This window comes from Mauremys mutica, chromosome 4 (assembly GCF_020497125.1).
Source record: "Mauremys mutica isolate MM-2020 ecotype Southern chromosome 4, ASM2049712v1, whole genome shotgun sequence".
NCBI lineage: Eukaryota > Metazoa > Chordata > Testudines > Geoemydidae > Mauremys > Mauremys mutica.
The window spans coordinates 111,802,676-111,829,140 of record NC_059075.1 but is presented as its reverse complement, the minus strand read 5'-3'; the positions used below and the strand labels follow the sequence as shown (position 1 = coordinate 111,829,140).

At 45.7% G+C, this 26,465-nt stretch overlaps 2 protein-coding genes and 1 non-coding gene across 5 annotated transcripts in view; all 3 read left to right on the top strand.

The window, feature by feature from the left end:
* Positions 1-398: 398 nt before the first annotated feature.
* Positions 399-8,352, top strand: RPLP2 (ribosomal protein lateral stalk subunit P2). The gene is made up of 5 exons (XM_045012552.1): positions 399-535; positions 1,519-1,642; positions 5,403-5,451; positions 7,572-7,664; positions 8,233-8,352. The coding sequence occupies exons 2-5, from the start codon at positions 1,520-1,522 to the stop codon at positions 8,307-8,309; spliced, it is 342 nt and encodes a 113-aa protein (XP_044868487.1). The 5' UTR covers positions 399-535; position 1,519; the 3' UTR covers positions 8,310-8,352.
* LOC123370573 lies at positions 5,638-5,770 on the top strand. Its single transcript, XR_006579470.1, has one exon. It is a non-coding gene; the product is annotated as a small nucleolar RNA SNORA52 (small nucleolar RNA).
* Positions 8,353-19,188: 10,836 nt separating the features above from the next.
* The window catches only part of PNPLA2 (patatin like phospholipase domain containing 2), a 54,662-nt gene continuing 47,385 nt past the window's right edge, over positions 19,189-26,465 (top strand). The window contains exons 1-2 of one of the 3 annotated variants that reach the window (XM_045014286.1): positions 19,189-19,400; positions 20,498-21,004. In XM_045014286.1, the coding sequence (XP_044870221.1) occupies positions 20,818-21,004 (187 nt within the window). In that variant the 5' untranslated portion in view covers positions 19,189-19,400; positions 20,498-20,817. Of the gene's footprint in view, positions 19,401-20,497; positions 21,005-21,214; positions 21,373-23,125; positions 23,376-26,465 lie in introns of those variants that run through there. The other 2 variants (XM_045014287.1, XM_045014288.1) reach the window with 2 other exon arrangements.

Below are 26,465 nucleotides of genomic sequence, written 5' to 3'. Positions count from 1 at the left end.
GCACCAGCGCTGGGAGCTGCGCTCATGGAGGTGTGGTGGTTTTTCTTTTTCTTTCTTTTTTTTAAAGCACTGGGAGAGCTCTGGCCTCTCTGCAGCCCCACTACCCACAGCTTGTCAGGCTGCCCTTGTCAGGTCCCCTGCCTACCCTGCTCCCCAGTGGGCCGGTGGTGCTATGATGCTGCCTGCCCCCAGCACAGACAGGAGGCCTATGGCACCCCTGGGTAATGTCTCAGCCTGTCTGAGCTGCTCCCCTGGCCCACTAGGGCGCCCGGCGCATGTGCCATCCCTGGGTGTGCCGCCCACCCCGGGCTCCGCTTTAACCTCTAGTGTCATGGCGGCCGCAGCCCTAGTAACGATCTCACTGCTCATTGGCTCGCTGCCCGCCTGGGTTCGTCCAATGGCAGAGCCGGTTGGTGGGGCGTTGGAAAAAGGAAGAACTGGCTGTCTAGGCCCTTCCCCTTCCCTTTAGCCGCCGGGCCGCTGTAGCGTGTGCACGTCCCTAGGCCCAGCTCCCGTCCTGCCTCCACTCGGTGAAGTAAGTGTGCGGACCCCCCTCTCTCCCTCTAATGAGCGCGCCCGGAGCCCCCTGCCCTTGCCGTGAGCGGGGCTGGGGCGAGACCATGCGGAGCCGGGGGGAGGGGGCGGAAGGAGCGATGCGGCCATGTGCCCTGCCGCGCCGGGCCTGGGGGGTTGGGATCGCAGCGAGGGGGGATTTAGTGGGGTTGGGGGGGCAGTGCTGGGACCGCAGCGGGATGCCACTGGGCCGGGGCGGGGGGGATGGGAACCTGGGCCGGGGAGCGTAGCAAAGTGGGGGGCGGTCACTGGGGCGCCTCTGCCATCAGCATCGTGCCCGAGCACCTGCCCCTCTACGCACAGCCCCCTTAGCACAGCCCCTTGTAGCCCCCTGCCCGCACAGCTGGGGGAGCCCCCTCTCCTGGGCTCGCTGAGCCCCTCCGAGGCAGGGCTGCGTCCAGCTGGGCACGGGCTGCCCCCGCCTGCATTCAGTATTTTCAGCTTGAGAGGGGCACTTACCCCGTGGGCTCTGTTCAGAAAGGTGCCGAGTTGCTGCCTGCTCAAATTCTCTCCCCCACCCCTCCTCTGATGTCGCTATTAATGGCTGGAAGTGTAGAGTTGTCTATGTATTAACTTTCATAGTGGCTTTAGGTAAAAACCATTTATTTTAGGACACTTAAAACCAACTGTCTTGACTAACAGCTTCTCTAAGGCCTTGTCTTCATGGGGTGTGGGGAGGGGACGTGTGTTCTTAACTGGAGGTAACATTCTAGGGAAGATGAGGTAATTTTGTAGTTCTCACATAACTTAGCAGTTAAAGACTCGATCTACTAACTCATGAAAACTGCCTCGTCTTCACTGGGATTTTATCTTGTTAGCTAACTCAAGCTAAGAACACACTTTTCTTTTTTGTAACTAGGACAGGGCTCCAGCGAGCTGGGAACAAGTTCCTGGCTTCTTAAATCTGTAACATGCTCCATAATAAAGATTTTAATTCTCTTTCAGAATGCGTTACGTTGCAGCTTATCTTCTGGCCGTCCTTGGGGGCAACGAGTCCCCCGCTTCAAAGGACTTGAAGAAGATTCTCGACAGTGTAGGCATTGAGACGGATGATGAACGCCTGAACAAGGTGACAATGCAGTAAGCGACCGTGTAATATCCAAGTGGGAGTCACTTCTGTATTCACTTGGCTATGAATCTTATCTTAATCCAAGGGATATTAAAAATGGGTTTCTTTTCAAGTATGGGTATATGTGGTTATGGTCTCTCAAGTGCCAATTGCCTAATAAAAAGTATTTGGGGGTAGCATTTCTGTAGCTCTCAGGCTCTCTTATTTACAAAAGTTCAGACTGAATAACCTCACTGGACAGAGCTAATACAAGTTGTGTTTCTAACTGATTGGTCTCTGTAATTAGAGAGACAGGTGGGTGATATCCTGGAACTGAGACGGCTACAATTACATTGCATACAACAGGGTCTGCCTAATGGCTCTTATCAGAGGCTAGTAGTTGCCTGGTTAGTGGTCACCAGTGGCAAAAAAAAAAAAAAAAATTCCAGTGAGATATAGTGTTCAATTTTCAGTTATGCATAGCCTCAAAATAAATTGATATAATTCTAGTGGAGGGTTACACGTTTCTGGAAAAAGGCAGAACATAAGAGTGGCCACTCCAGCCCAGTATCCTGTCTTCCGACAGTGGCCAATGCCAGGTGCCCCAGAGGGAATGAACAGAACAGTTAATCATCAAGTGATCCATCCCTGTCACCCATTCCCGGTTTCTGGCAACATTATTGCACTAGATTTATGGGGTGCCAAGTGTATACACAGCATTTTCTATAAAACACACAAGTCCTTGTCACTGCTACAAGGGACATATGTCAGATATCAGGGAGTAGCCATGTTAGTCTGTATCCACAAAACCAACAAGGAGTCCAGTGGTACCTTAAAGACTAACAGATTTATTTAGGCATAAGCTTTCGTGGGTAAAAAGCCCACTTCAGATGCATGGAGTGAAAATTACAGATGCAGGCATTATTATACTGACACATGAAGTGAAGGGAATCAAATAGTCATACATAGTCTCTTCTGGCCTCAAACTCTACTATATCATCTAGTTCAAGGGTCGGCAACCTTTCAGAAGTGGTGTGCCGAGTCTTCATTCATTCACTCTAATTTAAGGTTTCGCGTGTCAGTAATACATTTTCTTAGAAAGTCTCTTTCTATATATCTATAATATATAACTAAACTATTGTCGTATGTAAAGTAAATAAGGTTTTTAAAATGTTTAAGAAGCTTCATTTAAAAATTAAATAAAATGCAGAGCCCCCTGGACCAGTGGCCAGGACCCAGGCAGTGTGTGTGCCACTGAAAATCAGCTCGTGTGCCACCTTCGGCACCCGTGCCATAGGTTGCCTATCCCTGATGTAGTTGGACCTCCTATATATCAGAGGTCACTAATACAAGCTGGCCACTCGCACCCTAAACCTAACAACTGGAATTAGACCAAAGTATTACAGCCCTCAGGAGACAAACTATTGCATGCCACAGGCAGAGCATAGGAGACACTGAGGTGGACCAATGCCTGAGGGCCCTGCAATGGCAGGGAAGTAAATGAGAGATACCCAGATGATACAATATCTAGGAAAAAATAGATTCTGCAGGGTTAGTGTCAGCAAAGCGAGATTTAAATACTTCTCAGTGTGGAGGAGCTTTCAATGTTTGTGTGTGTGTGTTTGTTTTAAAGGGTGTTGAAAAGAAAACAGTTGATGAAATTCTATAATTTTTTTTCAAATGAGAAATCTTATTTGCAGACACTGTGTGTCAGATACTACAAGAGATGCATTAAGAGAGATGATATTGGGGAAACTAGGTTTTTCAGATGGATTTCTGAAGATTACAACTATACAATCAACAGAGTGGTTAGTTCTCTGCAACCAGAATCCATGCAGTACTAGGATATAGTTCTGCACTCTGAAATAGAGGTTCTTATTCTGTTGTGTGATTCAAATTGATACTTTTTTATTATGGTTTCCAGGGCCTTCATAAACTCTTTCACTGATCATCTCTTTCCCACAATGTTATGTTGGAATTTGTTCTTGTCATCATTGACTTATCTGTATTTGTTAACACTGACCGGATCTAGAGGATTCTTCAAACACACCTTTCAGAGTAAATAAACACAAACATGGCAATTCACATATTGCATGCTTCACTTGAGCAGGAGATTAGTTGTTTGTTTAGATATGTCTCTATCGCTGAGCTGCAATGTACTTTTGACATTACAGGTCCTATCTTTAGAATCTTGCCTCCATTGTTTGTTTACATTGGTTTGTGACTCTCCATTATCCTGCACTGCTATCCATAGCTGAAATGCATCTGGAGGAGCTGCAGCACCCTTGACCTTTAATGCTTGTTTCTGAGATGGTAGCAGTTTCTATTTTCCTGTTTAATCTTTCCCAGCCTGGACTCCAACTTTGATAGTAAAATTTCCGTTCCAGTGAAAAGCTGAAATGATCCGCTGGGCTTTAGCATATGTCAGAGTAGTGAGGAACGCATAGCACTTTAGGATACTGGTTCAGGATCCCGTGCTGCAGAGCATGCACATGGAAGGGGATACAGCATCAGTCTAATAAATGCCTAACAAACCATTGCAGAGGGTCTGTTTTGGGAGTTGTAGAAGGCTTCTATGTTCTTTATTGCTGTCAGCTTCCTGAATTCATTGTGAACTCAGTGAAATGGATTTTATGAGGAGATGACTACAGAAAAGCACAGGTGTCAGTCTTCAGTTTTCATCTCATGGCACACTTAGTTGGAAATAAAAACAAACACTGTGGACTTGTTTGGATTTCAGTGTCCTATAGAGTGGATTGATTTAAAATCATAAGATTTTAATCTTGTTTTGTATTTATACTTTTTGGTTATTCTCCTAAAAAGAGATTGATACGGTAACCATTGAAATATGTTGATTTGCTACTAAATATAGCTTTTATACTAAATTTGGTCCTGCTTTTTGCTAACCACGTGGACACACTATATTTACATAAGCAGTTATATAGGTTAACTTGCATTTATTTTTACCTTTTTATGTTAGAGAATGACGAATGACCCTTCTTATTTACTAGATTAATTTTTACTTGTGGCTCTGTTTGGATGGAAATTAAAATTCAGTTAAAGCACAAAAACAGGATTTAATTTTTGATTAAAAAAACCTGTCTTGATGTGCTTGATACCTAAGGAAGAAAGTTTATCAAAACATGTTTTGCAGTTAAAACTGATTTATTAAACATAGGAAATATTATCTATAGTTGTTGAATTGAACTGATTATTTCTGGTCACTGTGTCCTTATTTTTAGAACTAGTAGATCTCCTCACACCTTGCTTTTATTCATAGACTGGAAGAACAAAACAAGTTTTCCTGCTTCTTCAGCTCCCAATTGGTTTCTTAACTTTGAATGAACTAGTCATTGAACCAAACTAGGGGAATAAAGTGAAATGAATATTCTCTGTAGAGAGGCTCCTGCTGTCAAAATCTGGTTTAGCACTTCAACGAACTCTGGTTCCTGGTGCTTAACCAGTGCTTTTCCCCAGTTCAGTGGGTTGAATTTCTTTAAAACTTCAACAGCAAACATGTACTACTTAATACTATTTTTGTAATTATTTAAATTATTTTAATAGATCATAAGTTTAGGTCTTAACATACCTTGTCAATTTAAATTTAATTTTAAATAAGTTATTTAAAAAAAACCTTATTCATTGTTTTTCCTGAGAAATAGGGCAAGATGGAATCTTACAAGCAGCAGGTTAGGTGGTATTGCACAGAAGCCTGACTGAATAACACTTAAAACAGCTTATCAAACAACTTGTTTTAATACTTTGTATGTAATTTCCATAGGTTATTGGTGAACTGAACGGAAAAAATATAGAGGATGTCATTGCTCAGGGTAAGTACAATCTCATGGTGTTGACATGGGGGTGACATTTATGATGATTGCCTCTCTAGTTCAGTCACTAATTTAAAGACCCTTAAGACCAGAGAATTACCAGATGTTTTTTTTCCTCATTAAATCAGACTTGCTTTAGAGGGCTCTCAATTAAGATACAAATGTGATAAATCATATAATGGGTAGGAGTCCATCCTAATGCCTTCAGGTCAGTGCCAGTACCTGCTAGGTTTCGCTTGTGGACCAGATTAAACTGGAAAGTGCTCTTAAGTATGAGTTTACAGTTAGTCTGCTCATAACAAGAGTTTTCTGGACATGTTGCTAGGTGGGAGAATGAACCAGACTTTAGCATTCTAAATTGTAGTTCTTGGTTTACCCAATTGTGGTTTTGAACTTTCTCAGAGAAGTCACTTCATTAACTAAACACTTCATTCACAAGCCTTCTGTTCTTTATTTCAGGGAGACCTAGAGATGATAAATCTTACTGAGAGAGAACACTGAAGTGAAAAATCACATTTTATTTTCAGTGCAAAATTCATAAATATAAATTTAGAAAGGCACAACAATTTGAATGTTCCACTTGTGGAGTATTTTGCTCTGACCAAATACGTTGTTTTTAGATAGCATGCGGAATACTTCAAGTAGCCCAAAGCTCTCTAATGATTTAATCCCCATTCCTTCAAATGCTTAAGCAGATATTTTTGTAACTTTACTCACATGCCTAAGTGCTCACAGGATCAGGCCTTAATGATTATCAGTAAGTACAGCAGCTATTAGATACTTCTGTGAATGTTGTATAAAGACCTGAGAGAGCCTTTATGCATGCACAGACTTAAAATGATTTAGTTGTCTGCTGATGGAATTTAATTTTATTATTTAGAAATAATTGTTCCCTAATTTTATTTTAGAAATACAGTAGAATCTCAGAGTTACGAACTGACCAGTCAACCACACACCTCATTTGGAACCAGAAGTACATAATCAGGCAGCGGCAGAGACCCAATTAAAAAAAAAAAAAAAATACAGTACTGTGTTAAATGTAAACTATATTTTTAAAAAAGGAAAGCAGATTTTTTTTGCGTAGTAAAGTTTCAAAGCTGTATTAAGTCAGTGTTCAGTTGTAAACTTTTGAAAGAGCCATAATGTTTTGTTCAGTGTTATGAAGATTCCAGAGTTAAAAAGCCTCCATTCCCGAGATGTTTGTAACTGAGGTTCCACTGTATGTGGCTTCCTAGAATGTGACATGATTATAAAACATGTTTATTTTGCTAGTTATAGGAATCTGAAATTCTAAGGAATTATTTAGAAATTGATTCTTAGAAATGGAGTACAAGCAAAAAGACTGGGTAAGCAAATTTTGAAAGCAGAGGGAGTCAGTATTCACAAGGGAAAAGGCAGAGAGCTAACTTTCTAGAAATTGGAGACATTAAGCAGTAGTGAGTTCACTAATCTCAAAGGTCCCCATCTGTAATGTAATTCCTACCGTGTTGGAGGGGCCTGGTTATTACACAGTACTCCTTGGAACAGCTAAAATGTTGTTTGGTCTCCTTCTATACATGGGAATCTAATCATATTCCCAAACAGTGCTGCATTCCTGCAAAGTCCAAGGTTGTAGCACATTGTAGACAATATAGAATAGGCAGGACCCAGCAGAGGTCATATTGGAAATGCTCTTCTCGAAGATGTCTGTCCTTTTAATATGGATTTAGAGAGCTGGGGTGGGGGGTTGTAGGCAAAAAAATTCTGCCCAAAACTATTATCAACACCAGGTTGATTTTGTTGTTGTTATTGTAGGCTAGCTGCCCAGTGTTTCAGTCTTAAACTCTGGAATCTTGTTGTAGAATGTGCTGGGTATTTTTGTTTGTTTAAAATACAGAACCTTGTTGTTCCTTGCAAGTGGCTAGTGTGGATTAATTTGTCAGAGGCTAGCCTGTAATCACACCCCTTATGTATTTTTATATATTTTTCTCATTCATTTCGTCCTATCATAGACATGTTCATATGCCATATTGACTAGGTGCCATCTTACTACATAACTTTGGTTCTGCATGTTGCAGTATTTGCAGGGCCAGGTCTACTGAGAGCTTAATTACTATTCCCCACCCTTTTGTTCCCTACAGGTAATGGCAAACTTGCCAGCATGCCCGTTGGTGGAGCTGTAGCAGTCTCAGCTGGACCAGCTTCCGCTGCTCCTGCTGCTGCACCTGCTGCTGGTGAGTATACGTTAAAATCTTAGTGCCATAATTCCCATCATGTAAATTTAGGAAGCTTTTCCTTCTTTTATTGTAATTTGGCTTCTTATCCTGAGATTGAAATATTAACTGACATGGTTTAGCACTAAAAACAATCTCTGCACTGTACCTGGGAATGAACTGTTAAAGTGGTGTGCATAGAAGGCAGTTAGTTAAAACCAGCCAACCAGTAGGAGTTATACACAGTTGCTTGCTCCTCACCTTCATTAATTTGTTCTGGTTTAAGTCTATAGAGCCAAAATGGACCCTCAGGTATGTGTATGCAACTCCTGTGGATGAAATTAAGAGTTGTGCAGGTCTCTGAAGGCAAATTTTGGCGCTTAATCTTTAAGAAACTGAATCTGTTAGTACAGCACAGAGTAGATATGGAGACTGAAACTTAAAGGGGTGACTTGTGTCCATTTAATTGGAAGATACGCTTCCATGAAGAGAGCGTGTTTTGGGATCTCCTCACACCTGCAGTGTCCAAAATGTACTGTAAATATTCCCAGATGAGAGTAAACCCTGTTTAAATTTCTTCTCTCTGCAGCTGAGGAGAAGAAAGAAGAGAAGAAGGAGGAGTCTGAGGAATCTGACGATGACATGGGATTTGGCCTATTTGACTAAACTTTTGCTACAGAAGCTAATAAAACATTTTGTTTAAAATGGATGTTGAGGTGTTTTGTTATAATAACCCTAACGCCCCTGGAGTTTTCTCTCTCTTGTCTAAGAACAGTGATCTGGATTTGGGCTTTGTTTAAAGGAAAAAAAAATTATAAGTAGCCTCATTGATTCTGCATGTAGGTGAAGCCAATTAAACTTGTGCTCCTGTATCACTTAGACACCTTTGAAACCCCACCCTGAGGCACCTAAACATGCACTTGATGCTAAATCATGTTGTGAAACCCAATGGGCAGAAAATCAGAATTAGCTTGTAAATTCTACTGCATCACTTCAAAGCTAACTGTCAAATGATTATATTCTGTAAATGACCAAAACGGCACTGATTTCTTTGCTGATTTAGATCTTATTCCAAGACTTGTGCATTCCTTTCCACCTGCATATTGCCTACAATGCTGTCAGTAACACATTCGGTAGGGATTTCACTTCCATCTCCGACACATCTCTAAAAGCAATGCATACCTCAACTTCATCAAATGTGCAAACACAAAATCTTAAATCACTTCATAGCTTTGATATCAATTATATTAGCAGTTCTCAAAGTGTGGGTCATGACCTCATTTTAATGGGATTATCAGGGCTGGGGTTAGACTTGCTGGGGCCCAGGGTTTAGGCGTTGGTCCTCTCTCCAGGGGTCGTGTAGTAATTTTTTTTGTCAGAAGTGGGAGCAATGACGTTTAAGAACCTCTGACCACAGATTGACTTGCGTTCCATGTGTTTGGGAAGTTATTGTGGCTAACACTGCTGAAGTGATGTATAGTCTTTTGTTGTCTACATACGGATATAGCTGAGATGTACAACTTGTATACTTAAAATGGTACAACCCAGACACTAGAGGATGCAATTCTAGATTGGTATAAAGGTTCTTATACCAGTAGAGCTTATTCCTGTATGGGAAGAGGAGTAAGTTCAGTGTAAGATGCCTTTACAGCTGTATAACTGCATCTACATTAGGGATTATATATGTATAATTTTCAGTTAAATATACCTCTAACCAATATAGTTATACTGATAGAAAATCTGTGTGTAGACCAGGCTCAAATATGGATAGGATTGTGTTTTGTCAAGTTATGGTACCATTTTCAAAAGGTCTTTAGTAACTTGGGCACTGAAGTTCCACTGACAGTCACTAGTATTTAGGTGCCTAACTTGCTTACCATTAGAGACCTAGGTTTCATGCATGCAGCGTCCTTGCATAGGCTCTGTGCTAACTTATTTTAAACACAGGGAATTTAACAGCTCTTCCTTGACTGCCTTCTAGGTTAAAGTTCATGAGCTTGGCCGATATTAAGGGTAGTTTACATGGAAATTTAAACAGGTGAGTTTTGAAATGACTTCCTCTTTCCCAGCTCAAAGACCTTTCCTCTAGGTTGCCTGTCTGACTCATGCAAAGCAGAATCAACTTACTTTAAATCTCTCTTTTTTTCTTAAGGCTAAAACATAAAATACTCTATAATAACTGCTCAGTTATCAGTTATTCATAGATAATCCGCATAAGATGACCAATATTGTGGTCAATGGACAGGCCCCAAGAGTGTTGGATTTTTTTATAAAAGGATACAAAGAAAAGAGTGAAAATTTGCCAAAAAGGAGGTATTTTTCTAACTTTATTCTCCCCATTTTTCATCAGCCCACCATGAGAAGATAAAGCAGTGCTCACAGATAACTGACTTTGGGTTTTGCCATTTCAATGAGATTTGTACAAAACAAAGGTTTTAATTTCCTGTTGAACTGAAATCAGGGGATGCAACCTTAACTATGCTACAGTTCCAATGTAATAAATAGCCATTGCATGCCCTGGAAAAACTGGTGTCAAGGTAAGATGTATCCATAACAAGTGAACCTGGTATCAGTTTCTGGATAGATTTAAGATGCATAGCATCACAGATCATCTCATAGTGGTTGCACAAGAGAGGATGAAGGCACAGTTGACCATTGAGAGAGAAAGGCACAGCCTCTTGCTTGTATGTAATTGAAAAAAAGCTGATTGTGGCTGTAGCCTCTACCAGACTTTCTAATAGCAGCTGGAAGGCCAGCTAGTCTCCTAGGTTGCTCACTTGCCCCACAAATGCTGGGCTAGCCCAGGGGTGGGCAAACTGCGGGCCAGATAGCCCCTGGGCTGGGAGGCTAGCCCCTGGTCCCTCCCCTACTGTCCCCCCTCCCCCACAGCCTCAGCTCGCTTGCTCTGCCACCGCTGTGAGGTTGTGAGGTCCTGGGGCAGCGTAGCTGCAGAGCGTGGCCTGACCCAGTGCTCTGTGCTGCATGGTGGCAGCAGCCTGGTCTGGCTCCAGCTGGATGGTGTGGCTGTAGTGCCACCGGCGCTCTGGGCAGCACAGTAAGGGGGCAGGGAGTTGGGGGGGGTGTTGGATAGAGGGCAGGGGAGTTTGGGATGGTGGTCAGGGGGGAGATGGGGTTGGATGGGGGCAGGGATCCTCAGGGGGAGAGGGGGATATCAAGAATGAGAGGAGGGGTTGGATGGGACTGCAGGGGTCCAGGGGCAGTCAGGGGACAGGGGTGTGTGGATAGAGCTGGGCCCCATCAACATAGTGAAGGCACAGCAATTTCCACCTCCTCACCAACCCTTGTACAGGTGACAAGATGGAACTCTGTAGCAGTCTCTGGGAGGGCCCCACCAGCAGCCTTTGAGATCCCTTACTCATACAAGAATGGTCCCACCCCAAAGCAACCCCATTCACTCTTGGTACAGCCCCCAACTGAGTCCACACACCTCATGATCAACAGTATCAAAGGCAGCTGATAGTTCTAAGAATGTCAGGGTGGAGATGCAATCTTGACCCATTGCCAGGAGATTATCTACTGATGTAACAAGAGCTGGTCTGTCCCATGCCCCCAAATTAACAAGTGTCCAAAGGTACTGCAGCCACCTGATTGTCACCATTTGTTCAATAATTGTAATCAGAAAAGGCAGCTGAGATACAGGCTGATAACTGGCCTAGCTAAGTCTCAGCGGCTCCTTGTCTAGCACTTTGTATGAGCTGTGCTCTGCACAAGAGGCCTAACTACTCCAAATGGCCTCCTCCCATTCTTCACCTGCCTTCCTATGCTGTTCTTTAGGCCTGGAGCTATCAACCCAACCTGATGTATTGGCCACCTACCATCTACTTCAAAACCCTTCTGAAAATGCACCATTCCTGCTAAACCTTATGCAACTAATCTGCCCTGGAAAACATAGTCTCAGGTTTGTGTGTTTAAAAACCAACTGATTACATCACACCACTTTGTGATAAATATATAATCAGATCACTTGGTGCTCTGTTTCTCTGCAGCATGTGGATAGTCTATGGTAAACCCCTGAGTGCAGAGACCACTTCTGTGTTCTGAACATACCAGCACTTGTTAAATACTGCATTGGTGGAGTTCCCAGAATACCCTCAAGGTGGCAATACACTTTACATAACATTCCATTAAGTTTACAGAGGGAGGGGGACTTAGGTATGTTTTAAGCAATTAGCAGTGCAGGAAGTTTGCATGCCTGTTTCACAATTCAATAACAAACCATCTAGTCTGTCTTGTGAAATGATAAAAGTTTACTCCAAAGAAGGAAGCAAAGTATTTTCATCTATTCTCTCCAACTCCCAGTCTTTCTAGTTCCCATGGAACTGGTTTATAATCAGAGTGCTATATCTAGAAATCTCCATCAGCTTCCTCTAATGCACTGGGCCAAATTAATCATAGTTCTAACTCCATTGACTTCAGCAGGTGTCTACCAACGAGCAATTTGGCCCATTGCTTTGTCTCTATAGATGCTATTCTGTATTTTCAGTTGTAGCTTCCTTCTTCATGTCATAATGCTTCTTGCATGAATCATCATAAAAGGTGCTTTAAAAGATAAGGACAAGGGCTTGTTCCTACTGAAACCACAGGTAAGGCCCAGAAAGTTGTGGTATATTGCATACACTATAATCCTCTAAAGATATCCCTTTCTCTTTATGTATCCCAATGTCAGGAACAGGGCTCATTTTGGTGCATCCTATGGCACAAGCTCTGTTCCAAAGGTAGTGATGTCAGCAATATTGGGAAAAGAAGGAGAACCAAATCTTTATCCTGGAGGTTATGGTGGTAACTGATTACCATAAAATACCTAGCAAGGGAGAGTGCTCTGCTAATAAGGTTGGTGGTGAGAGATGGAAACTTTCATCTCTGGGATATTAATTCTACTCCAGTTCAGCACTGATGGAAAATCATTTCTTGAAAGCACCTCAGAGCAGGAAGCATGACGTCATCTCTATTTGGAAACTATCAGGTATATCCCAGGTGCTACTGGAAATAGTAATTAAGTGATAGCTCCGTGGTGGCATCTGTGAAGTCAATTAGTATTCTCCATTGAGTCACTGAGGGTAGGTCTACACTGCGCCTGGGAGCAAGCCTCCCAGCTCAGGTGAAGAGACTCAAGCGAGCACGCTAAAAATAGCAATGTGGCACTTGTGGCTGGGGTGGAGACTGGTTAGCTACAGAAGCTCAGAGATGGGGTGGGCTTAAGAGTCTGAGCTGCTGCCTGAGCCACAACATCCACACTTTTACTTTTAGCATGGTAGCTTGAGCCCATCTTGCGTGAGTCTGACTACCCAGGCTATTGCTCCAGCTGACACTTATCTGCATTAAATTTGGGTTTGTTTTTTAAAGGAAAAAGTAGTTGTAAGAACAAATATTGCCGTACTATGAAAGCAAAGACACTGTCCTGGCATAAACTAGTAAAGCAGAGCTGTGTTATGAAGGTCTAATACACAGTCACAATGCACAAAGGCAATCCTAAAATAGGGAGAAAGTCAACTGGAGTCTTTTCTCTCAGCTTTAATAAGAGTTGGATCAGGCCCTGGATTGTCTAAAGGAACATTGTGTAGTCAAGCTGTAACTTATGAATGTCATAAAAAAGAGAGACTGATGTGTATGTGCTGTACCATAATAATAGCATCATGTTAATTATATGTAACTCAGGTGACTAACAAGAATGTAATGAAAAGGTTGCAGAAAAAGCTTTCTCATTGCATACAGAGCATTCAATGGACATGAATGAACATGCAATTTTTGATGAGCATCCAACGTGTCAGAAAGGCAATGGTGTAAAGCCTGCTGACACAACACATTTGAGGGTCACACAGATTTCCCTGCCGCTGGTTGCTTACTGAAAAATCACTGGCTTTGTGGGATTACCACCTGGGAGAAAAACATCATCATCATTTTGTTTGCCAACATTTTCTTACCAGCTAAAGAATCCAGGAAGTGTTCAGCAAGAAATTACTGTTTACACTGTTTATTGCAACAATCATAACAATGTTGTGCTATTTTGCCAGGCAATAATAAGTCCTCAGTGTATAACCTTGAAGGCCAAAGACTGAGTGATGTAAACATCTGAGATGTTTCTCAACTGGTGCAGCCCCAGCACCATTGTTTTTCTCCTTCAGATACAGACTGAACTCTGCAGTTTACAAGGTGCAGAAAAACAGGCAGAAGCAACATTAGCCCAAGAGGAAAGTTGGTCTTTTGGTTGAAGCACTGAGCTAGAATGCAGGGGATCTGGATTTAAGTCCCAGCTCCTATGTGATGTTGAGGCAGTGACTTAACCCTCTGTGCCTCAGTTCTCCTTTGTAAAATGTGGCTAGGAATGTTTCCTTTGGCTTTGCCTATAGCCGAAAGGTTTTTTTTTTCAGTATAACCTAAAGCAGGAGTGGGCAAACTACGGCCCGCGGGACCGTCCTGCCCGGCCCCCGAGCTCCTGGCCTAGGAGGCTCATCTCCAGGCCCGGCCCCTCCTCTGCTGTCTCCCTACCCCCACAGCCTCAGCTCGCTCACTCCACCTCCAACGCAATGCTCTGGGTGGTGGGGCTGTGAGCTCCTGAGGCAGCGCAGCTGCAGAGCCTGGCCTGACCCAGTGCTCTGTGCTGTGTGGTGGCGGCGGCAGCGTGGCCCAGGTCCAGCCGGGCAGCACGGCTGTAGTGCTGCCAGCCACCGGTGCTCCAGGCAGTGCGGTAAGGGGGCAGGGAGTGGGATGGGGTGGGGGGGAGGGTTGGATAGAGGGCAGGGGAGGTTCGGGGTGGTGTCAGGGGGTGGGGGTGTGGATGGTGGTCGGGGAGGGGGGGAAACAGAGAGTTGAATGGGGGTAGGGGTCCCAGGAAGCAGTCAGGAAGGATGGGGGGGGGGTTGGATGGGGCGGCAGGGATCTGAGGGCAGTCAGAGGATAGGGAGCAGGGGTGTGTGTGGATGGGGCAGGGGTCCCAGAGGGGCCGTCAGGGAACGGGGGGGTTGGATGGGGCAGGAGTCCTGGGGGGGGGGGGCAGATAGGAGGTGGAGGCTGGGCCACAACCCCATCCCCTAACCGGCCCTCCATACAATTTACTAAACCCGATGCGGCCCTCAGGCCAAAAAGTTTGCCCAGTCCTGACCTAAAGTATGAATTTAAACCAATACACTTACACCTCTCAGGGATGGTCTAAATAATACTTAGTCCTGCCATGAGTGCAGGGGATTGGACTAGATGACCTCTCGAGGTCCCTTCCAGTCCTATGATTCTTTGATTCTGAGACATGGGGTCACAAATTGAGCTAGCCCTTTAAGAGGGTTGGGGTGCACTTGTCCCAGAAGGAGCTAAGTGCTGAACTCATGTGACAAAGGGCCTGTGACTAAACCAGGCCTACTGGGGCTGGGGAGTGAACAGTCTGTGGAGCATGAGCAGGGAGGAATCGCAAACAGCAGTAGACCTGGGAGATCAGAGGAAGTCAGAATTAGTGCTTTATAAAGAGTGGGAGGAGAGTGAATCTAGGAAGAGGCCCTGGGAAATCGAAGCCCCACAATGAGGCTATCAGAGGGAGGCTAGATAACCCTATTATGGAGGGTTCCCAGGATCAGGAACCTGTAGTAGAGAGTGGATGTGGGTGCCCCCATACTGCTGTCGTGTGTGAGGAGGATGGAAAGACTGTATTGTCATTTAGTGAGGTGATGTGGTAAGCCCTGTGACCAAGGGAGGATGACAGGTCTGACTAGTGCCCAGCACCTAAAGAGTTGGATGCCAGTGGTTGGCTGGAGTGAGGGAAACTGAGGCAGCAGATGGGCCTCAAGCCAAGCTGTGTAGCTTCCTGCTGCAACCTGTGTAATCCCTATGTAGCTGTTCTTATTATGGTATGTCTCTTTGGGGTTAGTTTATGTGGCTTAGGGAGGGGGTTAAGCTAAACCAAAAATAGCTACTCTGACTCTGGAATAAGAGTATCCACATGGGCAGTTATGCTGGCATAAATGGAGAAATTATCCTGTGTAGACAAAGTTTTCATCTGCCTTGTCTGTGAGCTCATCGGGGCACGGGCTAACTTTTAGGTTTTGTCTGCATGGGAACACATCACCAGTTATATTCATATCAGTGTTTCATTTTTTTCTTGATCCTGAAACCATTGAAGCCAATGTCAATTAGGATACTGGATTCCCTCACTGCAAGTGTTCCTAACCTGACTTTATTGGTGCTTAATTTGCTGCTGTTCTGATTTTTTTTCACTCTCCTTTAACGCCTCTCTAAATAAGCAGTTACACAAGTGATCTAAAAAAGCACAGTTTAGGGCTGGGAGTCTTTTCTATTTCCTATAGAGTTCATTTTGGTCTCCCGTCAGCACTTCTCATCCTCACATTGTTGTGCTATTTCAGCTGCGGGCCATAAATATGGCTCACACATTCCAGGATCTTTCTGGGCCTGTGTGCTGAGGTAGTGCTGAGATAGTACTTTGTCATGCTGTCTGTGGGACAATCCGATAAAGGCAGCTGATCCAATGCCCATGGGAGTCAATGACAGTCTTTCTACTGACTTTGTCTGGCTTTGGGTCAGGGCCAAAACATCTTGTCCCAGAGATGACTCACTACTGTATTACCCATCACTCCCTGCCCTCCCACAAAAAATGAAGAACGTGGACACACGGATCCCCTTGCATCCCGTACTTTGCATTCTCTTCCACTGAAGGAGATAATCCTCTCTCATCCAAGTTTGTTGGCACTGCCTTCCAAGAACTTCCTTGTGCTATCCCTCTGGATCAGCGACCTCCAAGAAGCAGAGTCCCTGGGGAAGGCAGGCTACAGCACTAGAGCACTCAATTGGAACCTGTGTCTTGATTACTTTACAGCAAATCTGCTATTATAAAGAGCACCACCACTCCTCAGAGGCACAACCGCTGCCTGGTCCATCCCGCTAATTATAGGAAATGGGGAAGAATTGCTGTGTAATTACTCACGGGACTTGGTCTCCCTATTGGCAGCACGATGCTGATCCTGCATTCCTTAGTCCACCAACCCCCTCTGTTGGTTTCAAAGTGTGTGTGGGGTGACCAGAATAAGGGTCATAGGACTGGGTCTCATGAGTGTGCTTCTGTCAGTTCCATATATCCTGGCGTTTCCAGCACAGTTTCTGTTTTTTTCTGACCAGCGATAGAAGTGGCAGGGAAATGGAAAAATTTTTCTGCAAACATGAATTTTCCTTGCTCCTCCATTTTTCCTCAAAATGTTCCCACTAGTGCTTTGCTTCGGGCTCTGATCCTGGGAGTTCCAGACTCCCACAGCACACATTGACTTCAGTGATGGTTGTGGGCACTTGGCATCAGGCTCATAGTTTCTGTTATAATGGGGCAGTAGCTCCACCATAGCTGAGAACGACTTACGGTTTAACAGCTGACTCTACTATGTGCTCTAAACGCCACAGGCTGTGCGGTGCCTCAATAGAATTCATCCTAGGGTCTATATTTGGGTCATTGGAACAAGAGGGTCCTGAGACACTCCCCAAAAAATCACATCCACATATTACAGTTACGTCTTATTCTGCACAATAAGCTCAAACTATTGCACTCATCCACCCCAATTTTAGTCAGTTGGTGTCCAGCACCCACTGCCCCTCTGGGGAAGCAATACAGGCATTAGCACCTCTGCTTACAGAGCACTTCTGAGCAGAGGTGAAACTACATGGAAGCTATGGGGAACACTCTCAGCTATTTGTACCCAAGAACCATGAGTCTGAATTTGTTCCTTGGGATATTTGCGTGCTGTGCACAACCTGCCTTTGCTTGGAAACTGGGGCCACAATAGGGCTCTCCTTGGAAGTGCGAGTGATGTTCATTATTTTGAGGGAGATCAGCCCCCCACCACTGTACCCTCAATTCCATCTACCTGTCTGTGAAAGTCCTGCCCTGGGCTCATGTGGGCAGCAGTATGTGGAATATGAAGCATGGTATGATGTGTGGGGCTGGGCTGATCCGGGAGAGATTAGGTGCCACATAAAAATGACATCAGCAGGCTGGTGCAAGAATCCCAGCTAGGATGAATCAATTTTCTGCTGGTAGAGCTCCTACCAGATAGCTTTCAGCATGATGGACTAGAATTTTGCAGGCCCCTGGAACAGGTCTGCTGGATGCACACACCAGGGACACAGCATTGCAGGAGGGTGAAGGGAAGGAATATGGAGAACAGGCATGCTTAGTGTGTGGGACAGGCACTTAGGACTTGTCTACACTGGGGAAACTATTTGAATTAAAGTAAGGTATGAACTTAAAGTGCAAGATCTATTCCGGAATAAATCCATGTGTAGACAAACTGTAAGGCAGGGAGACAGGGATGAGAACATCCATTAAAATGAATGGAGCAGTTCACAGCTTAGAACTATTTTCAGGCTTCATTAAGTGCCATGAAGAGTACTTTTTTAACTGAGAACATCCTTGGAGATTAATGGGGCCATTTCACATCTCTGCTTCCAAACCTGCAGGTAGATGTGCAGATCCCCTTCCCCATATGAGGCCCAGATCTGGGGTAGGAACTCTGGATCACCTCTCTCCTCCATCTTGATGCCACCAGCTCTTATGTGCAATGCCATGGTCCCTCCAATCTTACCAGGGTCAGGGAGAGATGGGATTTGGTAGGTGAGTGATGGAGGCGGGTGCCCAGAGGCACAAAAGCAGCTTAGCAGTGTTTGTGAAGCAAATTCAGCATAATTTGATCAAATGTTTCCTGAGATGCAGCCCCACCAATATGAGATGCTCCTAATCAGAATGCTCTAGAGTCCGTGTGTGCAGCTATACTGGCATAATAATAATATATGAAGATATACATATCTCATAGAACTGGAAGGGACCTTGAAAGGTTATCGAGTCCAGTCCTCTGCCTTCACTAGGCAGGACCAAGTACTGTCCCTGACAGTTGTGTTTTTTTGCCCCAGATCCCTAAATGGCCCCCTCAAGGACTGAACTCACGACACTGGGTTTAGTAGGCCAATGCTCAAACTACTGAGCACTGATTGCAACAGAGTCTGGGATTTGTGGTAAAAATTTGGGGCCAGTGGAAGGGGGATCCCAACATATGGCCCCCCACAAAATGAGCAGTTTGAATTTTCAAAATGCTCAAACATCCATGTACATAGGACAATTATCTTGAATATTGGTATGGCACAATAGGAGCCAGGGTATACATTATGGTGCAAATTTGGTCAAAGGGTTCCTCAGATACAGCCCCCACCCCACTAAGGACCTCATTTTAATATTAAAATTACTCTAAAATCCACAGGCAGGGGAGTGAGGTGGTAGCCTTGAAAACTGGCATTCTGCAATAGGGCATAGGATCATAGGAGAAGGGGGAGAGCACCCATTGAGATAATAAATGGAAATATACCTATCTCATGGAACTGGAAGGTCATAGAGTCTAGCCCCCTGCCTTCACTAGCAGGACCAAGTACTGATTTTGCCCCAGATCCCTAAGTGGCCCCCTCAAGGATTGAGCTCACAATCCTAGGTTGAGCTGAATGAGGTGGTTCATGTCTCCCACAGCTGATGTCATTTCTATGGATGAATGGGGAGGTTCAAGTCTCTGCAATCCTCCTGTGCTATGCAGAGCCTCTTCCCCCTCTGTTAGTCCCCAAAGTGGAATATGGAGTCTTGGGCTTCCCTCCCCATTTCTGCCTCCAGCTGGTACCTGTGCTCCTGTGGCTACTGCTTTTCCTTCTTCCCATAGCCCCTCCAGCTGATGTAGAGATTAGCCACACCAAGGATCTGGATCCTCCTTTTAGAGGGTGATGTATATGTTTCCACGTGTGGTCATCTCACTGATTATGTGCAGGAAAATGGGGTCTGGGTAAACAAGGGGAGGCCAGCTACAGATAGGGCTGCCCGGGGGGGGGGGAAGTGGGGCAATTTGCCCCAGGCCCCGCAGGGGCCCCCACGAGACTATAGTATTCTGTAGTATTGCAACTTTTTTTATGGAAGGGGCCCCCAAAATTGCTTTGCCCTGGGGCCCCCTGAATCCTCTGGGCGGCCCTGGCTATAGAGAGCAAAAGCAACAATACACACACACACAAATATTTTGTTTCTTTGTTCATCAGCAACACACACAAACAACCCACCCCACAATATATACACCTCACTGCATTATCCTGTACTCCCACAATACACACACAACCCACCCCCACTCCAAAACCCTGTATGCCCACAACATCCCCCCACTCCAAAACTACTACTCCAAGATACACAAACCACCCCATAATACACACACAACATGCCACAACAACCCTAACCCATCGCTCACACCTCCAGAACTCTACACCCCACAAAAACACATACGCACCAGGCCAAAGCCCTTCATCTCCTTCACACACACCCCATCACACAGTCCTCAAAACACACAAGCGTCATCACAATACACACGCACACAGGTGCCTAGCTAGACTTCCTCTGGCCAGTGAGTGGATCTCTTGTCATCAGTCTGGGCCGAACGCCACCGCAGCCGGCAGCCATAACTGCGGAGCGCACCCCAGCGAGCCACATGTGCATTCCAGATGTGCGTTCCACAGCTGCGCGCCCAGCTCCCCTTGCGGGCTGCCCTTTTAGAACGGAGCCGGCAGCTGGGGCTGGCGCCGGTGCCGAGCGGGAACTCCTCTCCCAAGGATTTTTTTCCCCACTCAAAGCCTCTTTGCATAGCCCCACCCGCCGGGAGGGCGGGATAGGCTCACCCCGCTGCCATTAGCCGGTGCAGGAGTCTCCTCCCTGCGGCCCCTTGCATTGGGCGCGGGATTGGCTGCTCCGGCCCCACAGCTGACAAGCCGGTGCCCCTCCCCTGCCAGACCCGTATCCGATATAACACTGTCACCCTCCCCTCTCTGCTGCTCATCAGGTGCAGGCAGCGGCTGGGGGAGCAGGCGGAGGAAGAGGGCAGAGCAGGAAGGGACCGGCACAGGAAGGCGCAGCGCATCCATTCCCCTTTATCCCGGGCCAGGGCCGGCAAAGCCCAGTAGAATGTGAGCGGGAAGAGCGACGCACGCGGATCGGGGGTGCCACAACTTCTCCTGCCCCTAGCTCGCTCTTGCCCCCCGCTCCGGTCCTCCGCTCGCATTGCCCAGGCGGGGCGCGGGGCGTTTGTCCGCTGAGGGCTTGGCGAGCCTCGGCTGCCCTCTGCCCCCTCTCCTCCCAGAGGCGCTGCCAGGCGGGGAGGCGATGTTCCCTCTGGACTCCACCTGGAGTATCTCCTTCGCGGGCTGCGGGTTCCTGGGGGTGTACCACATCGGAGTGGCCAGCTGCCTCCAGGAGCATGCCCCCTTCCTGGTAGCCAACGCCAAGACGATCTACGGAGCCTCCGCCGGAGCCCTGACTGCCACGGCCCTGGTCACTGGAGCCTGCTTGGGTGAGGAGTTCATAGCTTTGCGGTGCGCGGTGGTGAGAAGTCAAATAGCCTGTCCCCGCTGCTAGTGCAGGGCGGATCCGGCCTTATGCCTTCCCAGCCCATGTAAAGTAGGGCCGGTGTGTGCGTGTGTCAACCTGGGGTTGTGACTCGCGTGTGTGTGTCATAAACGGGTGTGTGTGGTGGCGGAGGAGGGGGCGTTCATGAGCCTGCCCTTGAGCCTAGCTAGATGGGAGGTGAGCCATGGGATGGAAAAGTTTGAGATCCATTGGACAAGAGAAGGCCGATAAGGGATCCTCTCTGTTCATCACGGGGACAAAAATACACTCGGATATGCAAACTATTTTGCCCCCAGGCGATCCCTTTTGCTGGTAAATTCTGTGCAGCATATAAGCAGTTTTGTTTTTGTTTTTTAATGTAGAAGCTCTTTGAACCAGGGACTGACGGTCTCTTATGGCTCCCCTTCATGGGGAAATGGAACGGCATTACTGTTGTGGAATAAGCTATTTGGGAACAGCTCCCCCTGTGGACACTCTTTTCTGGAATAAAAGTGACTATTTTAGAAGAGTGCCCACATGGGATCTCTTTTTCTTAAATTATATGTATCCACCTCTAGGGAACTACTTCTCCTCTATTCTCCTTCCAAAATATTCTTTCAAGTTAGTTTGTTTCTTGTTACATAAGACTGTGCAGGAGCACGGACTAAAACCAAAGAGGGACATTCCATCTGAAATGGAAAGTGAAAACACATCCATAAACAACAAGACTAATATGGGTTATGTGGATAGACTTCAGTGAAGCTGGTTTTTCACAGGCCAGCTTCTGTGTAAGTGATCACTATGGGCCTGATATAGCCCATGAAAACTTATACAAGGATGCCTAGTGAGTATGGTGGCCCTGTACTGGATGTCAATTTATAGCGTAGTTGATGGGAGTCTTTAGAGCAGGGGTGGGCAAACTTTTTGGCCTGAGGGCCACATCTGGGAATAGAAAATGTATGGTGGGCCATAAATGCTCATGAAATTGGGGTTGGGGTGTGGTAGGCGGTGAGGGTTCCGGCTGGGGATTAGGAGTTTGGGTTTAGGAGGGTGTTCCGGGCTGGGATTGAGGGGTTTGGAGGATGTGAGGGGTATCAGGGCTGTGGCAGGGGGTTGGGACATGGGGAGAGGCTCAGGGGTGCAGGCTTCAAGTGGCACTTACCTCAAGCAGCTCCCGGAAGCAGCCGCATGTCCCACCTCAGCTAGGCCAGGTGGCTCTGCACTCTGCCCGGTCTGCATGCACCATCTCTGCAGCTCCCGGCCAATGGGAGCTTTGAGGGTGGCTCTTGGAGTGGGGGCAGTATGGAGAGTGGAGCCCCCTGGCTACATGTAGGAGCTGGAGCGGGGCCATACCACTGCTTCTGGGAGCTGTGTGGAGCAGCCCCCAACCCTGCTCCCAGGCTGGAGTGCCGGAGTGGGGAAAGCCCCAGACCCTGCTCCCCAGTGGGTGCTCGAGGGCCAGATTAAAATGACTGTCGGGCTGGATCCAGCCCATGGGCCGTAGTTTGCCCACCCCTGCTTTAGAGCATGTCTTGCAACGAGATTGTTTTGTACATTGTAATGCATTGATAAAATGTGGAACTTTCATTCAACTTTGTTCTAAAAAGGTACTTTTGTTATAACATTGTCACGTTAGGTGGGAACTGCTGTGCATTCATGGTACTGGACTAGCATTATGGCTGTGATGCAGATTGATCAAAGCCAATTAATATAGGAAATTAAGCATGACATCCTTTTTTTAAAATAAAGCTGTATCATTGTTGGACCATAGTGGCACAGGCTAAGTGAAGACTCAGCGTTTGATTAAGTTCTGTAACTTCAGTGTAGTTAAAAGAAACATACTCATTGCTCGTTGTCACTCTTCTTTCCCCACCATGTGGGGATGGAAACTTACAGCCGATGAGTTCCTAATGGCTTTGTACTGAAAGCAGAAAAGTGGCTGGAGAAAAAGTGGGGGCAGCATATAATGTGCTTATGAGTTTGGCCACCCATGCTGATTATCTGTGTCTCCAAGAAACCAGGAAATCTCTTTAAATAGAGAGGCTGACAAGGGGGTAATCACCTTTCTAAACCTGCTCTTTTGCAGTATTCAACCTTCTACTTAGATGTTTCCTCTGGAACGTAAAAGAAAATGTGCACCTGTGAAGGAGATATTCTGTAAAGCTACAAGTCAGCAAGTTTTGTTTTGTTTGTGTGTGCCATGGACAACAACCAAGTGAGATCATAGGGGGCCTCGTGGCTGTTCATTCCTGAACTGCCTATGAGACCTTATAATACAAGGAGTTCATTGATGTTGTCAAGGCTGATTCCCCACTCTGGCACTTCAAGTGCTGAAGGTGAGGAGCCCACAAGGATTTTAAAAATTAATACTGGCCATTCCAGGCTCGTATTAAACTCCCAAGGTTACAGCTTCTCTCTGACCTTGGCTTGGGAAACGCTGCCACCACTGGAATGCAAAACCCCTTTTGGAACCTAGGAAGACGCACTTGGGAATTCCTTCCTGTGGGGTACCCTCAAGCCCTTTCACCCACCCCCTTTCAGGGAAGAGCTGAGAAAGGAAACAAAGGAAATTAGCTGTTGCTGCCAGCTAATTAAACAACATATGCACAAACCTCTTAAGACACCAAAAATCCAATCCTGTTCTTAAAATAAAACAAAATTAAAATTAAAAAAAAATCTGGAATTTAGGCTTTTGCTAGATTTTTTTTTTTTATTAGAAGAGCAATTCCAAAAAATTAAGCACCCAAAATAGCTTTCTTTGGGGTTCATCTTAAAGGTTACAAGCAAACCAAAGCATCTGGGGTTAGCACAGAGGAGTCCATTAGCCATAAGAAATAAACAGAAATAACTCTAATCACATCTTTTTAAACATTCCGGATCTACTTACACATTTGGGAGTTCTAAATAAGTAGTTCTAGGTATGATCTGATTTATGATCGTACCTGGCTTAAAGCTTCTCATAGCATAACTGCTCCCCGTTCTCCTGTTTCCCGGAGAAAAACAGACACAAAGGGGAAGTTGCGGGGTTTATTTATGTATTTATTTATTCATTTTTGTTTTCCCCCCATTTTTTTTAAAGTTCTAGCCTTCCCATTGGCTCTTTTGGTCTGGTGCCCACTCAGTTTCCTTTAACTGGGGGACTTTTTTAACCCTTTACAGGTAAAGCAAGCAGAGAACAGCCACCATGAGGGACTTATAGCTAACTAGCTGGCTGGGTGTCCCCCCCGACCCCCTCTTCATTTATCACAGATGCCATAGATAAAATGTCCAGGAAACTTTAGTCACTTGGTGGACTGGACTGCCAGACCTGTATAGCTAAGAAATGCCCCCATGTGCAACATGCAGCAGTATAATGGATTTTAAAATGTTATGTGTAACTAAACTGAGGAGTGTGTGTAATATATAATATGAGGCATGTTTTGTGTTTGGCTGCGAAGAATTCAGAGGTGAAGGGGTTAACAATGGCTCACAAGCATCTGCCTCTTTGTACTGAACTATCACACTCTAAATCTGGGCACAATAGGAAGTGGTTCTACTCACCGTTTGTGGTCCTCTCCTCTCCCTTGAGCCCTGGATGTGAGGCCTTTTTAAAGGTTCTGTCCTGTGGGACCTGCTGTGGTTTTGGAGTGGGGGTCCTATATGCAATGGATCAGGCCAACTTATGTGGCAAGACCAAACCATGTTTTACCTACATTGGGGACCTAAAGGCCAGTGGCTCTCAACCTTTCCAGAGTACTGTACCCTTTCAGGAGTCTGATTTGTTTTGCATACCCCCAAGTTGCACCTCACTTAAAAACTGCTTGCTTACAAAATCAGACCTCAAAATACAAAAGTGTCACAGCATGGTATTACTGAAAAATGGCCGACTTTCTCATTTTTTTTACCATAGAATTATAAAATAAATTGGAATATAAATATTGTACTGACATGTCCATGTATAAAGCATATAAACAAGTCATTGTCTATATGAAATTTTAGTTTGTACTGACTTTGTACCCCTGGTTGAGAACCACAGCTATAGACTGTAACTGGTTTTCTCTCAACATGACTGCTTCCACAGTGAGGACAAGCCTAGATATAACTGCACCCTATGGGACCTTAAACACTTACTTGTTGGGAGTTTGCCAGAATGTACCTTGGATGGGGAGTATATGGGCCATCCAAACTGCAGTCTGGGACTGTAGCCTTGTTCCTTGTGCTTGTTGCTCTGGTGGAGGGGGTAGGACTTCTTTAATCTATTATTTCCCATGGAGGAATCAGTCTAGAGAGAGCTGCCACTGACAGGGACCTCCCTTGATGCAGCTGCTTCTCTGTCGGCCACAACTTTGTTCAGTGGCAGAACAATTAGGCCATGTCTATACGTACAGCGCTGCAGCGGCACAGTTGTGCCAATACAGCTCTGCTGCTGCAGTGCGTGAGGTGAAGATGCTCTATGCTGATGGGAGAGAGCTCTCCCATAGGCATAACACCTCTCCCCCCCAACTCCACAAGCAGCAGAAGCTATATCAGCTGAAGAAGCTCTCCTGCCAACATAGCGTTGTGCACACAAGCTCTTAATGTTGGTGTAACTTATGTCACTCAGGGGAGTGGTTTATAAGTTACACCGACATAGGCTGTAGGGTAGACATAGCCTTAGTTTCTACTCGGAGAATCCCATTGCCACCTATTCTGCGGGAAAACTGGTGTAAACAAGAGACTGGGTGCCAGGAATTCCTGAGGACTGCGTCTGGCTTTGACACAGATTCCCTTTGTAGCCTCAAGCAAGTCACTTATCCTGTCTATCTCTATTACTACTGTTTTGTATTACAGTAGCACCTACAGTATGTCAGGTGCTGTCCACACACAGTCCCTCCCCAGAGAATTCACAGTCGGGGACTTGTATAAACTAGGATTAATAACATTTATTTGCCTATATCCTGGGGGGTATTGGGGAATAAGTGCTGAGGAGAGACAAGCCTAAAACCAGATCCTCAGCTGGTGTGAATCAACACAACTCCATTGAAGTCAATGAAGCTAAGTTGATTTATGCCTGCAGAGGATTCAGTACCTAGATTGAAACCCTTCTGTGTTCTGGAGGGTGGTTTGAAATCTGAACTTGGCATCTCCAGTCTATTTCTGTAGCTGTGTGTGGAGCTCTGCAGGTAGCTGGACCCTGTCATTTCCTGTTAATGGGAGGGCAGAAAAGTCAACAGAATGCAAGGTGGCCGACTCTGGTTTGCCACTGAAGGTAAAAGAGCCATGGTGCCCAGATGGTGCATGTCCAACAGTCCCAGCACCTCACCCCTGTTGTAAACACTTGACTCTGAACTCTAGACTGTAGTTCAGGGGTTAGGCTTAGGGAGTGCGTGGACTGAATCACTAATGGGAGAGGACACAAAGATTGCAGATTCCTGCAGTTGTCAGCAAAACAGCTTGTTCCTGGAACA

Bases quoted from the DNA above. Each gene is read 5' to 3' on its own strand.
- RPLP2 (XM_045012552.1), top strand. From the start codon at position 1,520: ATGCGTTACGTTGCAGCTTATCTTCTGGCCGTCCTTGGGGGCAACGAG. The intron at 1,643-5,402 runs GTGACAATGCAG...TAATTTCCATAG, and splicing joins ATGATGAACGCCTGAACAAG to GTTATTGGTGAACTGAACGG. The intron at 7,665-8,232 runs GTGAGTATACGT...TTCTCTCTGCAG, and splicing joins TGCTGCTGCACCTGCTGCTG to CTGAGGAGAAGAAAGAAGAG.